This window comes from Parus major, chromosome 11 (assembly GCF_001522545.3).
Source record: "Parus major isolate Abel chromosome 11, Parus_major1.1, whole genome shotgun sequence".
NCBI lineage: Eukaryota > Metazoa > Chordata > Aves > Passeriformes > Paridae > Parus > Parus major.
Window position 1 is genome coordinate 7,999,720 of NC_031780.1, and position 17,812 is coordinate 8,017,531.

The 17,812-nt window shown below is 41.7% G+C and overlaps 1 protein-coding gene across 8 annotated transcripts in view; it reads right to left on the reverse strand.

Annotated features, from left to right (window-relative positions):
- NUP93 (nucleoporin 93) overlaps window positions 1-17,812 on the reverse strand; it is a 75,582-nt gene that overhangs the window by 14,424 nt on the left and 43,346 nt on the right. For all 8 annotated transcript variants that reach the window (XR_002002200.1, XM_015640155.1, XM_019008035.1 and 5 more), the window contains 5 exons: window positions 13,621-13,683; window positions 11,777-11,905; window positions 5,223-5,297; window positions 3,040-3,129; window positions 1,554-1,693 (listed from right to left, as the gene is read on the reverse strand). Coding sequence is in view for 7 of the 8 variants with exons in the window: in XM_015640155.1 (XP_015495641.1) it covers window positions 1,554-1,693; window positions 3,040-3,129; window positions 5,223-5,297; window positions 11,777-11,905; window positions 13,621-13,683 (497 nt within the window). In the remaining variant the exon portion in view is untranslated. The remainder of the gene's footprint in view (window positions 1-1,553; window positions 1,694-3,039; window positions 3,130-5,222; window positions 5,298-11,776; window positions 11,906-13,620; window positions 13,684-17,812) is intronic.

Below are 17,812 nucleotides of genomic sequence, written 5' to 3' on the forward strand. Positions count from 1 at the left end.
TTAGAGAACTATAACTGGCACAAGCAACTTTGAGAAAATGTTTTAAAATAACCCATCAAAGCATTTAATCAAGGCAGATCAATTTAACAAATACTCATATTTAGAAGCAGGAGTATCAAGAATTTGAGACTGAAGGAAAACCTAAGTAAGCAGCATCAATAAATGACACAAAGTTCTTTTTCTTTCTCTTCAGCACCTTGGACTTGCGCACCATCAGAAATCTGAAAGATTATATAAGCAGGTATCAGAGTATCTTGATAACTAGAATTATGGCTGAGGCAAGGGCACACACCTCTGGGCTTAAGACCACAGTTGCTCCAAAGGAACTAATGTATGAACAGCTGTGAGTGGCATTACATCCCTTCCATACGAGTGAGGGGCTGGTGATCCATGGAAACACTCTAGTATTAGCCAATTCCCACCAGGGAAGAAAAGCTACAAAGCAAGGCACAGGGTTTGGGCAAGGTTTTAATTTTAAAAAACCCACAAAAACCAAGCCTGAGAGGCCTAATCTCCACAGTTGGGAGCACTGGGGAAGTACTACATATAATAACTTCTAGCTTCAGTTAGCAGTTAATGGCACTGTGAAAATTTAGTACATTGGATAGGTGGCAAATCAGGTTAAGAGTCACTGGCTCATCGCACTCTGCTGAGACTGAGGAACTGGGAACAGAAGATCCTTCCGATGTGTCAGCTCCTCTGTGCACAGGCAGCAGCTGCCACCACCCCCTGGTGACACCGAGTGCTGATGGGGTGTGACAACCAACTGTCAGGGCCAAGAAGAGGCTGTGCCAGGAGGTGAAAGCATCTCTTCCCACAGTGCTGTGTCAGAGTGCCGTGCTTTCCGTGCTCCAATGCAATCTGTGTCCCTACAAATGCCCACGTAGTACCCTGCAGTTATTGCTAGCATGGGCTGCAAGAGCCCGCTGGCATCACATTGCAGCTACTAGAAAAGAGACACTGCAATATCCACATATGCAGTGAATGGGCATTTGGCTTTGGGCAGCTTCACAGCTTGCAGTTCTCTGAGAACTCCACTGGTCAAGGAGCTTACGCCCCCATGGTACTTGCTAATACACACAGCAAACCACCTTTGACAGTCTGAAAATCACTGCTACATGTCTCAACTTCAACTTCTTCACATTTTACAAAAACTTCTCACTGTAGAAATGGCATCATCAGAACTTGACTCACTGCACCATACAGAAAAGAGGATATTCTTTTGCAGATGAGAAGGAGATCACTTTCCTCAAGTGAAAAACCTTCACATATATACATATATAGAATATTTATAAGCAACACAGAAGAAAGAATAAAAGTCTTTGCATTTTCTAAACAACCTCCCCAAGGATTCAATGCCTTTCAAACTAGAACACTGTTAAACTAGAACAGTTTTTTATTTAAGTGGCTGCTCTAAGCCCTGCACAATAAAGAAGACAGGCAAGAGACATATCTGTGAGCAGCATGAGGTAGCTGACTCTAAGTGCAATACAAGGTCATTCTAGCTTATTATTAGGGAACTCTTATCAGTCTTAGCAGAGCACCCATCTTACCTTTCCTCCAGGTAGTGCAGAGCGTGCCTCACGAACTCCATGCGCACCTCCATGTTGGTCCGGACCTTCAGGGCATCGCTGGCAGGAACCAGGGTGACGTCGGTCATTTGTTTCACCATGGCCCACATCTCGGAGATGTTCTATGAAAAAGTCATCCCATGCTTCAGTACAGAGATAACAAGCAACATTGTTTTGAGCTATGTGTTGTTTTGATGCTTAAGAAAAGTGTAAGCACACAAGAGTAATTCATGTCAGTTTAGCTTTGTAATGGAGATACTGGACACACTCATGAAGGTAAGCTGCCTCTGTCCCATGGAATTCAAATTTCAGAGTCTTTTTTGCATAATTCTTGTGCAAGAAGATGGCTATAAATGTTGTACCTGCAATTGTTCCCAAAAATTGACAACTATTTCCAAAATTAGGCTGGGTACTTGGTACTCAGTCTCTTGCTCATTTCTAGTTCACACTTCCCACTCAATATATACCACAGCATCATCAGCTTTCCATGTAATGGAAATGGCTCTGGCTGCTGTTGGAAAGCTGTGTGATCAGCTGTGATAAGAACCATCAAAAGGACACTGATCACTTGGACAAAAGCTCAGTTATAAATAAAGGTTGAAAACCATCTAGACTTATTTATTCACAAGGACAAGACTGTATCAGTATTTACAGGACTAGGGTGTCCCTGCTGAAATGGCAAAATACTGAGAACTAACAGCACTGTTCACTTGGGCAAGGGCAGCTCTTTGATCTTGGTGCTTCAAAGCAGCAAGAACACTGAAACTCCTCATGCTGTCCCTTGCAAAACAAAAAGAGCTGCTCAGAGTGAAGATGCACATCTGTAATTCAGATCCAATGAAGGGTTTGCCCCTCAGCTTTTGAGCAGCTTTTTGCTCTCCCCATTTGCACAGTGTTTTCATAGCTTGACCCTACTGCAGTATTCTCCTCCAGGCATTTCTCCAAGGTTTGTGCAAGTGTTTTCTTTTTTGGGGTGGATCAAGGCAACACAATTAAAGGAACAGAAATAAAGGAAAGTAGGCAGATCATTGATTTAAAGTCAGTCCTAGGGGTTTTGTGCTTTCCTATGAGAGCCTATTTCAGCTCTAGCAGAGTCTGATTGAAGACCCTTTACCCCCAACTAAATATCTTCAAAGGACTTTAAGAGACCACATTTTGTAAACCAAACACAACAGAATCTTTTTAAAATTAAAAGCAATTTTTCCCCTCAACGGCTTATCACTTATGATGGAACACCAGGTTCATTTCTTCCTTGCTGTGTTAAGAAATTTTCACCATGACCAACTTCATTGCAGGTGGGCCCTGCTGCACTGGAGAAAATTCTGGTATTGCCTCTGTGTTTTCTGTGGAGCCATGCAATTTTTTTTTTTGGCAATATCAGTATTTTTCCCCCCAATGTCAGCAGGCTGTTAATCACAGCCTGAAAACAGCTTGAATACATTTCCTTATGTTAACTTACTGGCAGTACCTTATCATCCAGGCCTGCAGTAGCAGCACAAAGATCCACCAGGTTAGGCTGCAGATGTCCATTCACTATCTTCTCATTATAAATATAAATCTAAAACATAATTAAAGTAAGCATGTTTAACAATACATGTTATGCTCCGTTCCACCCCCAGCCACAGCAGCAAAATATAAGTCAAGCTTCAGAAATAGTGTTTTCCAGCAAGTCCCTCTGCTTCTCTCCGACATCAGCCACTTCCAACCCAACGACAGAGGAATGGGCATCAGCATCACCCAAGCTTGCACACCATCTCAGAGCCCCAGGCCTGCCCTAGCCAGCAGCAGCCCAGCTGTTCAGGGGTTCTGCATGGCAGAGCACTGGGCTGAATGCCCCATTAGACTAATTGCAGCTAATTGTTGGAGGATAAAGAATCAGAAGTGACCTGACAAGTGGATGGCTGCGATGTTCCCCTGCATGGCAGCCTCCTACCTGCTGATGTGAAAGAAACAGGATTTTGCTGGTTTGTGCCAGCATTCAGGGAAATCTGAGACAGGGAAATGAACAGAAATCTGACCCTTCAGAGCCTGCCCTTAAAGGTATACACATACCTCTTCGTTTTAAATCTTGATCTTAACTGAGCTTCATCTTCTATTGTTTATTCTATTCTTAGTCCAAAGACCTTCCACTGTGTCCAAAAATAGTAACTCTCAATTCCAGAAAGGCAATACCATTGTACTTTAATTCCATTTAGCATGCAGCACTACTACAACATGCCCAGGGTACAGACAAGATGTAGAGCTCAGGACTGCAAACAGAATGCAGCATCAGTGAAACCGTGTCCATGGATGTCACCATGTTCCTGTGAGGCAGTCTCAACTGCCCACGAAGAACAATTAATCACTTCAGTGTAATTAACACACATTTCACGACTGCTGATAAATGGATCTCCAGCTCTCCTGCCTGACCTCCAGGTCTCCCAACTCCCCTCTGAAGCCACAGGAGCCCCACACAGACTGCTGACACTGGGTTATTCCTCAACTGCGGCAGGCTGACACAAGCACAGCTCAGCCACACCAGCTTGGGAGCACACAGCGACTGCACCAAGTGTTCTGGTCGCAGAAGCCTGGCCACAAACACCGCATTTCCAGGGCACACTGCAGCATTCTGTCCACAGCCCATGACCCTGACAAGGGCCCACCAGCCACGCTGACTCCACAGCTACCCCAGAGCCAGGATTGCTAGAGAGACTGGGCTTCCCATACCCAAAAACCAGCATGTAATAACACCGATGGCTTCAAAGCACAGACAATTATGCTTTAAAGAAGACCTTTGGTGTGGGTATATTAGAGTAGATATGAACTAAATTAACAAACTATTAACAGCCACGAAGTCAAATGTACACTTTAACAGTGCAACCATCAACCTTTTGCTATTAGTTTCTTCCCAGTTACCATAACTGAATGCAGATGTAGGAAAACAGATGCACAAGCTGCTCTGCCTCAGCACAGACTGAGCCAAAGCACACAATAACAGTAATTGTGTGCAAATTAGGCAACACTTCGTCTATGTCGTTTCACATATTCCATTTTGAAAAATCAAGTCCTTTTCTTTCATTTTGTTCTCAACACTGCTGGTAAACAGATAATCTCAAATAACAACAGTGACAAATTGGTTATGTAAAGGTTTATCAATTTTCCCAGAAAATTTTCAGAGGGAGTCTAATGCTACCAGGCATATTAATTCATAGTGGATGCACTAAAGCTTCTCATAAGCAATGTCATTAAAATAGGATACAATTCAACAAACATCAGGATTAACACTTCAGTGTATTTTTTCCTACACACATACACGAGAAAAATGATCTTCCACATATGAAAAAAGGGGAATATAAAATAATTACGCATTGACACAAATCCTAAAAAAACTGCTTTTGAAAACTTAAAAAGAATTTCAGTTTACTTTACAAGCATAAATGCTTTCTACAGTCATATGTGGTGCTCAGGTTCTCTTTTTGACAAAAAATATCCTATAGCAAACAGGTTCTAAAAACACCAAGATTCATGTGTTTGTTGATAGCGTTTCATCTCCAGGCAGATATTTTCATGTTTTACTTACCATATCTTTTATACTAATCTCCAATCTTCATTTTCCCCATCTCTTTCCAAGGAGAACACAGTGTTCAATGAAGTTTTTTCACCTCCACTCACCTGACGAGCATATGCCATCTCCACACTGTCCAAAGAGCTGCGACCTGGAGGACCCATCTCACCAACATAGCTGGGCTGTGGAAGGAGAAGCATATAGGAAGGTATGAAAGTACAGAATTACCACAGTGCATTTTACCACTACATCTGCTCCTAAAGAGCAACAGCAAAACACTGTTCTTGACTGAACTAAGAACAGGGTTTTGAACCATTTACAGAGAAAAATGCAGTCTCACTGCAATACCCCATTATCTTCCCAATATAGCTTAAACTTTCTAAAGTGACAGAAATCCTCCTTATTCAGTGCACAAACCAACCATTAACTCTCTAGAATTAGGACATCAGTGTCTCTTGGTAGCACCTTATAATTTTAATTCTTTGGGTTTCTTGAAAGGTTGCTTCTTGTCAGTGTCTTGCTGTCAGGCATCTACTCTGAACCTCCATCACAGCAAGGACAGAGAATTCAATGGACGAGCTCGAACAGATCCAGTCTGGCAGATCTGATACTCCAGTTTTGTCCCAGTACCGTGATATAGACATAAAATATGACTGCAGCATTCAACTGTGTGCTGCAAAGTGCCCCACTGCTGGTCTGCTGCAAGAGGAAGTATGCTGGCAATATCCTGACCTGAAAAAAATAGTCTTTTTACCCACAGAGACTATGCCAAGATTGAGATATTTTGGGTGTAGAGCAGGGAGAGACAGCCAATGGAATCATGGCATACAAAATTCATACTCTTATAAAACTTGTAATACAACATGCCAAAATAGTATAATACTGCATAAAGCGATTTTAGGTATTCACTACAAGGCACAGGTATGTTCTCAGTACAGCCACCACTGAACATAGATGTTCAATACTCTGGAGGAAAGAATACTCCCAACAATACTCTCTGCTATTTCCTGTTTTCTCAAAGAATATAATTCTTCATTTCAGCATCCACATTGCAAGTCTTGAGTTTGAAAAATAAAGTACAATCATTTTAAAGACAGAGCCCTTTGAGATAAACAGTCCTTTAATATCAGCTGCTTCAGAAGCCATGCTGGTCTGAAGATCAAAGCCAAGACAACCTCACTACAGAAGCATAATATTTATTATGAAGACAACTGACATAGTTGGGGCAAACAAAAAGGAACAGACACACTTTCAACAAAGCAAGATTTTCAGGCTTGTTATCATATAACTCAAGGCCATGGATATTCATCTAAACTGGAATCAGTAATTTTTTCCGAGAAAGGGCAGGTACATCTGCACAGTTTAAAAATTAAGCTTTTTACCATCAAAGTCAGTTACAACTGGCTGCACATCCTCATTAGCTGTTACAGTGCACCTAAGCAATACTGTCAAACAGCTTTACTGCTCCTTACACTTGTTACCCAGAATGCCAGTACTTTACAGTGCAGACAGGATCACCTCCAAGGATTGCTTAAAGACGTGCTCTAGTCTTGCCTGAAAGAGTTCACTTAAATGTGACCAATTTGCTGTCTGTACAAACAACATGAAGCCCAAATGCAATAGGAAAATCACTGTTTTCACTTCCAGTTTAATCAGCTTTAGAGTTCAGCTTTGCTGACACCTGTCAGACTGCAGCATGGCAGGAGCAATGTTCCTGCCATGACCTGGCTTGTGCAGATTTCAGGAAGAGATCCAGAAAGGGATAGCTTTTCTCCAGATGGTGCCATCATTCAGTTTCTTGTTTCAAATGAGGATGAAATACTGGCAGAGTCTTCAAAAGAATCTCACTTTTTCTGGGAACTGTATCCCAACGTCAAAATGAAATAATACAAACATATGAACTTCCAGATATGTTACTGATCAGTTTTGCACTGAAAATGCTCTCAGTAATTCCAAATTTTTATTTTTTTTTTTTTGGTATTAGTTTAACCTGGAGTATCTTTTACTGTGTCAGACCTCTCTTACACTCAGGAGCATGTGTCCTTACAAAGACAACTACTACTCACTGTCCCAGTCCAGGAGTTCTGATCAGTAAAGTGTTCACAAGTTAAAATTTCAAAACAAAAAAATAGTTACACAGTTGCAATGGCCAAGAAACTGTTCTGCACTGGCTAGCAATTTATACATGAAGATAAGGGCACTGACCTCTATCAAGAAATTCTAAGAGCTTTGTGATATCAGCTTTCTGCACAGCATACAACAGTTGATTACAGAATAAAAAATACTCAGTGGTGTTTGCCCCTAATATAATGAAATATAAATGAATGAAGGTACCAAGGATGAACCTGGACAATCCTTTAAAATGGTTGAAATTAGTTTATTACTGCATTAATTTCTCCCTAATAATAATATTTAAATAATGCTTAACCTGGTTACAAAATCAGGCAGGTGCATTTAGACCTTAGGCTCTATAAAAACGCCTTACAAAAACCCCAAAAGCGATTTCACTTTTTCTTTCTGCAACTGAACTTACACTAAAAATATTCTTCAGAGTCCCTCTTAGTGGGTACTGATATTCAGAAGCATCTGCATTTTTATTTTGGTGACAAATCATCTGACACAAATTCCTTTAAACCCACCTAAAACCCGACAAATTCTTTGTTCTAAAGAACAAAGAAGCTGTTAAAGCAGGTTTCCTGGGAAACAGACATGATGGCAGAAATAGCGCTTTGCAGCCTTTCCCTGTGCCGAGCCAGATAAAATGCAGAGTTATTTAAAGTAATGCTAAATTATGGACGTTGTCATTAATTACCGATGAGGTTTCATCTCCTAAAGCAAGTGAAGACTAGTACATAGTGACTCAGTGTCACTTTTCAGCCAGTGCCCAAGCACCAGAAACACAGGGATTGGAGCTTTGTTTTGTGAATCTGTTCCATTTTCTGCTTTGCGGCACCAAAGAGCACCCACGTGGCTGCCACTCCAGAGAGTGGTGTGTGACTGCCGGGTTCAAACCAATTCAGGTAACAACCTGAATTCAAAAGGACATGCCTGCAAGAAGTAACTGCTCTGGGGTTGGGTTTTCCCTTCCATTCTCCAATTTTAGTTTTACTCTAACCATTACACTTTAAGAAACACTTCTTAACTATCTGCCACAGCTGAGAACTGCCACACTGAAATTCTTTAAATTCTACTGACTTGGTACTTCAGGAAAAAAAAAAATCAGGAAGTCTAGAATTTGTCCTAGTTTTCTTATACTTTTCTTTCCTATGGAAAAAGAGCCATGGAAGCAAGCTTATTTCCTATTTTCTTCCCACCTCATGCGTGCATTCTGGCTTCACCTTTGAATTATTAAACTAAAAAAAGCAGTAGCTCACTGAACTATCTCATGGCTGTGCTAAAAGGAAAGTTCAAAAGGAAAACTAAAGCAGTGAGTCAGCATGGGGAAGGCCACTTCCACTGTTCCCCCTGAATCACAGAAATGGATTGCGCAGGCAATCCTTCCCAAGAGGAGACATCCCCTACAAACTAATGGGGGGAAGTGGGGAGGAGGGAGGATACCCTTTGCTAGCAAGTAAGAACTTACCATGTTTGAAGCAAGAAAAAGATAATGAAAGATATGCTCAAAACAGCAGCTAGGAGCATATGAGAAGAATTGTGTTTCAGGTCAGGTTCTGAAGTTGAATTGGAGCAGGAAAAGGAAAAGCAGAAAAGTGGGGGAACGCACAAAGGACTGCAGAAGTGTAAGTACACATACACAAATCTTGCTGTATCTCTAGTCTGATACTGCTTAAATGGCTTCTGCTGTTTTTTTCAACCACCTTTGTGGTTTTGCTTTTCCCTGCCCTGAATTTTGGTCTTTCCAAAATATGATTCAGAACTGTAATATTTATTCAGAATACTACCCATTTCTCAAAGCTGTGGCTTAGCTGCACTGCCATCACATTTTTATCTTTTAAATTCACTTAGCCAAATGATGCTGCTTTTCAAAGGAGTCCTCCTTCATTTGCACTCAACCAAGCATTCAGCCTCACTTGCACACCAAACCCTGTGCATGTAAAGATGCATTATTCATCACCCTCATATGCATATGCACATTCCTCAGCAGAAGTCTGGGCAGACATTTTGTCAGCACTCCAAATGGCTTGGCCAGTAGACGCAGTGAATATCTAGGCAGGAGACCAAGCTGGAAAAATCCCATCAAAATACATTGTGGTGGAGTGGAAAGCATCTTGCAGAGCTTGGGATTTAAGGGGTATGAAGACGTGGTACAGAGAGGCAGAACAGAAACCAAGAGGTGCCAGTGTCTCTGTATCACTGCAGGAGCGTGCTGCTTGACAGCAGGAGTGGAAGAGCTTACGGCAAGGGTGGAAGAAAGAAAAACCTGGAATAAGGAAAAACTTGGAAAAGGACAAAAGAAATGCCTCGGAACCTCATGGCACAACAGTCATAACAAACACCTTCACACCTTAGGTGTTTGATATCTTGAAGACAAAATTCAGGCTTTTAATCCCTTTCCAGCCCCACAAGAAGCACCTTTTTATCAGCTCTGGTTTTCCCTGACAAGAAGATGGCCAGGCTGGAGGACAAGGGGGAACAGAAAACCTTAATAGCAAGTCCTGCACTAGGTTCTTTGAATCATGAGCTTTGCCTGTTAATTGGTCTTACTTCCATGAATAATGTGTTGGTATTTCACTCTGCCCAAATTAGCTTGCCCAAAGCTTGAGAATTGGCTTGCAGGCAGACCGGCCCCCTGCTGCGTTTGGATCTGTGCCTTTTCAGCTGATTCTCCATCTCCAGAGGATATCAATTAAACCTCTACTATATTCTACAGGCTGTGTCTGTTTGTGTCACATACACACAAAAAACTTATTTGACTGGAACAAGGCTTTAGAAGAACAACCTGCTGTGGGGAGGTTAGATAACAGGCTTTTAACACAGTAGATGCACTTCAAACCTCTCAGACCTTTGACTTCTTGAGGCTAAGACTAGAATATATCAAGGATTTTAAATGCTCTTGAAATGACATACTGCTACTATGAAAGCTTTGAAACAGAGAGTGGAGTATTACTGACTGATAGTGTACATTGAGTCTTTAAACCCATTCACGAAAAACATTAGGAGCAGAGTTTCCTCCCCTCGTCCCTCACACCAATTTGATGCTTGTCCATGGACTGAAAGTAGCATCCATTTGACAATCAAACACCAGAATAGGCATTTTACCTGCTCAGAGTGGGTTATTAAATTACTTCTGCTAGCAGTTAACATCCACTCTGAAAGGAAAACCCCATACCAGTAACTAGCACACAAATCAAAGATGTTAGAAGTTATCAGTATAACTGCCAAGTACTCAGATCCACATCCCAAAATAACGGGATAGCTGTTCCTAGTTTTAAATTAATTCAGTCTGCATTATTTAGCATTTCTAATATTGGACAACCTTTGAGAAGTCCCAGTAAAACTCAGTAAAATATTTTCTGGGGAAGAGAGTCTCTATAAAAAGAGGTATGCTAACTGGGATTAACCTATATTTAAAAGAACAGTAATCAGAAAGGGACATTTCATTAACAATTTTAATTATTTCCAAATCCCTATACAGGTCATACCCCATTAGCACCAAGGGCTTTTTTTATTTTTGTATAAATTGCAGGTCATCCCAATGAACAAGAATTCATTTTAATGGGTGAAGAACACGGCTATAAAAAATGCATCTCTTTTTTGGCCTGGAAGCACGGCAGCTTGCATCCCTCCACTTCCTATCCCCTCTCCTCTCAAGGTGAACATTTTCATGGAGTACAGGGCAGCAGCTGTGATGTAACTTTGTGCTCCAGGGACCACAGCTGCTGTCTGAACCTTTCAGTGCAGAGGAGCTGAGCTCCCAACACTCTGCACGTAACTCTGCTTTGTTCTATTCATTTAACTCAAACATTTTCTTTAAGAGAATAAACTGTAAAGGTTTAAATTGTAACAGAAGATAAGGAATGTTTTAAGATGATAGTCAGTATCTCTTTTGTTAAACATGGGGTAAGTCTTGCCCAAAGGATTTGGTCATTGCTGGATTAACCTGAACACTAGAGGTCTGAGCAGCACAAAATTCTAATCTGCTCTGCATGAGACAGCAAGATAAAAAGGAAAGTGGTTTTTCGGGGGTGTTTATTCATTTGGCTTTGCCAAGAAACCTGAGAGACTTCATCAGCCTCCTAAGAAAAGCCATAAATCCAGGCTAGCACACAGTGATAAGGGGAAGAGATGTTCTAAGACCTATGTGTAAGCACAATTGCACCTGAGAAACTCCCTGGTGTCACACTGCAAAGGTTTCCTGAAGTCCCCAGTGTGTTTTCTGTCCCCTGGGTATATTGACCTAGTATGTGTTTGTGACTAAGTTTCCAGCCAGCACATATGCTCAAAACACACCTTCAGCAACAGCAGCTCCATTGCCTGTACCCATCAGCCAATAAACAGAAATAATCACAAAGGTTTGATATTCTGCTAGACAATGCATTCTGCTAGCCAGAGACATTCTAGAATTAAATAGGGATTTTATATTTTTCATTTTCACACAGTTGTAGTTGCAGAATATTTCAGAAGTGGTTTCAGCATGCTGGAATGCCAGCTGTGTACAGTGCTGTGTGTGACTGTGCACAGCATTTAGAAAGACAGTTACCTCATTTTCCTGGGTGAAATCAAGAGCATCTTCCCCTGATGCAAGCAGAGAATGAAGAATCCTTTGTTTCACCTGTTCCCATTCAACCAGCATTGATTCTCGGTGATACTCCTCAGCCATGGCAAAAGTCTGTTGGTGAAGAAGAACAAGAGCTAAGAAACATATCAAAACACACCAGCCTAACTCTGCTATTAACAGACAAGCCCAAAAATGAAACAGAAAATAGCAACTACACAAATTAATGAGGTCAGCCCTCAAGAGGCTAATGGCGTGCTGCATATTATTTTAACAGGCTTCCTGTTCAGGTACAAGGGGATTCAGAAAGTAGGTGTATGTGGAATTAAGACAACTCTCACATACCCCCAGCTGGTAAAAGAGGGAAACTGTGTCTCTTCCATGGCAGGGCAGCACAGGAATCTGAGCAGGCCGAAAAACAGCAAGCTTCCTTCTTTAACTTGGCAGCACACACACAGTATCCAGGTTCATCACTAATCTGTGTGGTTTGTTGGGACTTAACTTCTCTTATGACCACTAGCTTTTCACCTCCCTGGAGGCTATGAAGGTCTGACTCGCTGCATTTTTAACAAAGATGAGTGTTTACTGCCCATAATCATTTTCAGGTCTTTACCAGTGTGTTTTTCTTTTAAACAGGAAATAGGATAAAATAAAAATTAAAATATTAAGGGAAAATAAACCAGTGTCAAAGAATCAGGAAGTCTCTTCCATCAGGAACATAACTTGGGAAAGCACACAGGAAAATCATATCCCAAGAAAAAACAACCTTTACCTTTAAAATGGCTGATGTGGTACATTGTCTTCAGATCCAATTGGGAAACACAGGGCAGGAAACAGCTTTTCCCTCAAGAGGGGAAATATTCCCATATTTTAGCAGTAGCATTAGGATAGAGAAGATGCTTCACTACCTTTTCTGTTACTGTTGGGGTGAGACTAGCAGCCTCAGGTATACCAGCACAGGAAATAAGAGAATCTCCACTAATTCTAAATAGAGAATAAGCTGTATTGAGTCTTCTACTTCTTTTCTGTTCACACAGCTCTGTCCTGCAACGTACTTAACTAAATGTCTTGGTTGGCTAAGTTTTTCATTTCATTGCAGCTCACTGTTAGGATATTGTCAATTAATGAGCAAAACATTCCTCCAAGAAATGAATTTGTAAGGGACAGTGACATTTGGTAAACATTTAATTACAGTGCATGCATGCAACTAGAGCTTAAGATTTGTGTTTCTTTGTTGCATTATAAAATTCAATTTATATTTTCATGGCAGGATATAGGTCTTACCCACTTATCTTCACTATTATAATTTCAAAAGGATTTTAAATATGCTTCAATAGTTACAGCATAATTTTATGTAATTGAAATAATTTATTAATGCTTATGTACTCTTTCTTATCACTTGAAAGAAACACAGGGTCAGTTCTAAACCTGATGCCCCCAGTATATATTGAGAGAAATGATCCTAACATGAGCACTAGGAAGTATGGAATGACATTTCCAAGAAGGAGTTTCAAGACAAACAACAGGAAGCATTTTTTCGTGCTGCATAATTCAATTGCGAAAATCACTGTCCCAGAACATGACAGATACCAAAGGAACAAATCGATTCAGAAACAGGATTAGATGAATTTCTTATCAGAAAACAAGTTGCTGCTCAGATGATCTTCAAAACAACTATTTGTTCAGCGGTGAAGATACAAGAGATGAAGAGGGGAAGGTTAATTCATTTTCTTACAGACTAAGTACTGATCCCTTTCAAGGGAAGAAAACTGCAAATCTCTCCTGTTTTTGTTTTTGGGCAAAAATGATGGTGCTTTCTTCCAACTTACCCTCCTCCTAGACTCTTCAATGGCAGACAGCAATGCATTATCTTTTTCATTCTTCAGGAATCCCTGCAGAAAAGGAGAAACAGAGCTTCAGCCAAAAAAAATCAGCCTTGCACTAACATCAGATACATATCATAGTACTCAGCTCTTTCAGCTGTGGGAAGTGCTCAGAGCTCTCTCTGCAGTCCAGTCCCAGGAAGTTTAAAGGTCACTTTACTTCACCAAAGGTATAGTAAGATGCCCATCCAGTGCAACATGAAAATGAAAATGCATTAATCCCCTCTTTTAATATGCATTAAATCCTAGTGAAATGTCCTGCTTCTATTCTCTTTTATCTCTGTGTCCCAGCATCTGAGTCCTCTTGCTCTCCATTTGAGGGAGCTAGGATGAAAGCTGGTAGGAGCGATAAGCCAAGATAAGATTGTTGGACTTGAGTATGCTGAAAAAAATAAAACAGGCTTTGACTTGGCAGCTTCAGGCAGAAGTGGAGCTCTTGGAGGACTGATACAACTGTGAAAAAGAGCCTTAAAAATAGTCAGTTGAGGAAGGATGGAAATAACTAAACAGTTGGAAAGCATACAGAAAAAGTTTACCACACAGCTTCTCTCCATGAATACAGCTGGAGTGGGTAAAAAGGAAGATTTGTTTTTAATTTTCAGTATATGAGTAAATCTCAAAGAGGTCAGGTGTGTGTGAACAAATTGATTTAGATGAGCTGTTAGGTCCTTATCCCAAAGGTTACTTTTATGACCTATACCAAGAAATATAAAATAAAGTTTTAACTTTAAACAAATAGCTGTGGGGTAAACTGCAGTAAAGCACACAGACAACAATCAGGATGTTTATCACATTTTAACATGCATATCTTTATTTTGAATTTTCACTGTTACATCACCAATTAAATAAACCAAGTTAATTTGTATGCCCAGACTTCAATGTAATCATTATTCAGGTCATAAAAAAGAAAAAGCTTTTTTATCCTTCTGAAGTAATCAGCTATAAATTATCAACTCCATTAATCGCTAATATCTTAAAAGTCTGTACACCCACTCCACAGCTCTAAAACCAAAAGCTGCTAACAAACCTGGAGAAAGGGAACTCAGTGGACCATGCTTTATGCTTTTATAAAGAGAAAATATGACTGCAGCAGTGTCCAACTGAATTTATCAGGAATCAGGATGATTTTGTGCCTTCTAGTCTCCCCATCTTCCTGCAAAGAATTCCTGTGGTGACACACAGAGATTTGGGCTTTTGGAAAAATATACTTATGGTAGGTCTTAGAAACTGTGCTGCAGCAGTAATACATACAACCACAAGTATCACAGAGTAATACTTAGCTCTGGGAGTTGAGGAGCAATAGAAATCTCCCCAGTCTGAAGCAATCTGGCAGGACACTGTCACAGAGGAGTGCTGCCAGCTTCCTGCTCCCCAGCACCAGCATGTGAAATAATGGGCATTGCACCCTCTCCTTCTAAATATGTAGAACAAGCATTTGAGGTACATGGGACAGGCTGTGACCCCCTTTAGCTGGAAATAAGAAGGTGACCCCTTTCTGTACACCAGAGAGAGAACAAGCCGCCATCCTCAAAGATACGTGCGGTGCAGCTCCCCAGAAAGAGCCCTTGAATTACACACAGAAGAGAGCGGTCACTGCTACCCAGCCTATTCTTCATTTCACCAGCAGACAGGTCCTGCTTTATTTTTAGACAATGCCCACAGAGAAATCACAGTTACAACCTGAAAAAAAGGAAGCTAAATCCAGATCCTTGCACATGTCTGGGGACCAACTATTACAGCAGCTGTCACTGAGACAAGGGTTGCCGCAGTCACCTAACTGGGCCAAGACAGCCTCGGCTCTGTGCAGGAGAGGGATGGAGATGTGGAGATGTGCCTTGTAAGGCTTGTCCCTGCCTGCATGGGTAGAAGGACTCAGGGAGGGCAATGAGTTTTCTGGGTTCTTTTCTTTTTTTTTTTAACTTCCCCCCCTCCAACCTAAAATGGAGCAAAATTATCTGGAATTAAAACAAGCAATGCTTCTGGACCTTCAAAGCACACACCAATACATGAGCAGAAGAGACAGACTTGCTTCTGATGGTAGAGATCTGATGCTGCAGAGAACAGTGTGTTAGCTCTATTCTAACAACACTGCTTTACAGGCAAAAGCAGCCCCCTGTCTCCATGATGCAGACCTAGAGCTATCTGCATGTGATGGAGGGTGTGAGCTTACAGAGGTCCTGGATGCCTGGCTCCCTGCTTGCTCTGTGACCACTGGACTCCTGAAAACCCCAAGAATATAATTCCTACCTTTCCTGCCCTTGGTCTTCCCGTCTTTCCTTTCAGGGATGTGTGCCCTAGCAGGTATCTGCCTAGAAATGTACACAGCAGTGATGGTAATCAACAGAGGAATTTAAGATGTGCTAAAACTTCACTTGATGTCAGTAAATCCAGGCTGAGTATCTTAATGAAACTGCCCGGCTCCCAGAGAGTTCTACTAGGTCCATTTAAGGAAACACATTATACTGAATGCCAATTAGAGGATGATAATTGTCTTTTTCAATCTCAAAAGCTACTTCTTTAGCAAAATAAAATCCTCACACATTCAAAAAAACATCTGTAATGCCTCACTAAGGAGAAATAAATTTTAAAAAGTTTGCCCTATGTCTTGTGTTAAACATTATGTCTCTTAGCATGACAGTTTCAGCTTCAGTTAATTACAGACTAATTGTCAAACCTCAGAAGAGGGAGTTTCAGGAACTGATGCTGAAGCTCCTGTTACTGCTTGTGCGAGCTGCTTCTACTTAGGCCAAATAAGAGCTCCTGGGGGTGTCACTCCAGGCTTTGGTGGCCAGAATTTCACTCGTTAAGAAAGTGAGGTGTGTCCGGCTGATTGCTGGATCCCCGGGATTTATCGCATTGCCACCTAGTGGTGCACTACACTCTGATCACCAGACATGATTTCACGGACATACAAAAATGCACACAAATGCACCTCTGCTGCATGAAAAAGCAGAGCTCCGGAACAAGGATAGGCAGAAAGATGGCAGAGATGCATTTTACACTGGAGAAATTTTGTCCTCAGAAATCCCCGGTCACAACTTTAAGGGTTCACATATCTGTTAAGAAGGCTGGGCTGTGAACAGTGCTGGTTGTGCTCGCCAGTTACATCTGCCCTAAAAGCTTTCTGCAATCCCAGAGGCAAGGTTTGACTTTGCCACGAACGCTGGCAGACTGTAAGGAGGATGCGGAGGTGCAGCGTTCAGCACGCACGGGGAGTGCACGACCCACAAAGCAGGAGCCGCCCTCTCGGGGGAGATGCTGCTGATTGTACAACGAGTAACGAGTTGCTTCATATTCAGCATCCAAAGAGAAAAGCGGGAGGAGAACAGAGATGATTGTTAGGAGACAAAAGGCTATTTCGCAGAGGCAGATGGCAAAGATAGGAACAGCCAACACGAGCACTGCTATAACCTCAGAGGTGAAAACCTCACCTTGCAGCTCTCTGCGCACAAGCTCTGCCAGTGCAGGGATCCCAGTGTAGCCTGGATTTTACTTGAAAATAAAAATCTTACTTCCCTGAGGCAGGTTTAAGCAAAAAGCTCACAGAGCCTTAATGCCACATCACCCTGCCCTGCTTTAGTGAGTGGCTTCTGATTTTCCTTTCTGTTGCTGTCTGACTCCCACACATCCTTCCTGCATCTAGTTTGGAAGGGAAGCAGCATAACTCTTCTCCAGCCCCAGTTCTCTTCACCACTCAGTGCTGAATGTTTCCCACACACCATTTGTACAATATCCGATGCGATGGTGTTTGCAAAACAGGGACACAGGCATAGAAATACACCCACTGTCACACTTTCAGGTTCCCGCTTCTCAGTTAGTCCCACTTACACTTACATGTCTACTGACTCTCAGCATCTTTCCTAAGCACATTCCACATCCTCTTGTATCTCCTACACCTCAAATTTCAGCCTGATCTCAGAGTCTCCCTTTTTTGCTGAAATCCAGCGTCACCTGATGAAGGTTTGTAGAAGTGGAAGGGCAGGACAGAACCCCTGGCAGCAGCCTGTGCTTGCTCCAGTATTACCCCTCATGTCAGACAACCGCTGACTGACACAGGCTGGTTTGACAGCAACCAGCACCTGCCTTGCTCCAGCTTGAATTCCAGCAAGAGAGTGTTCCAGTAGTTCATTATCAGTAC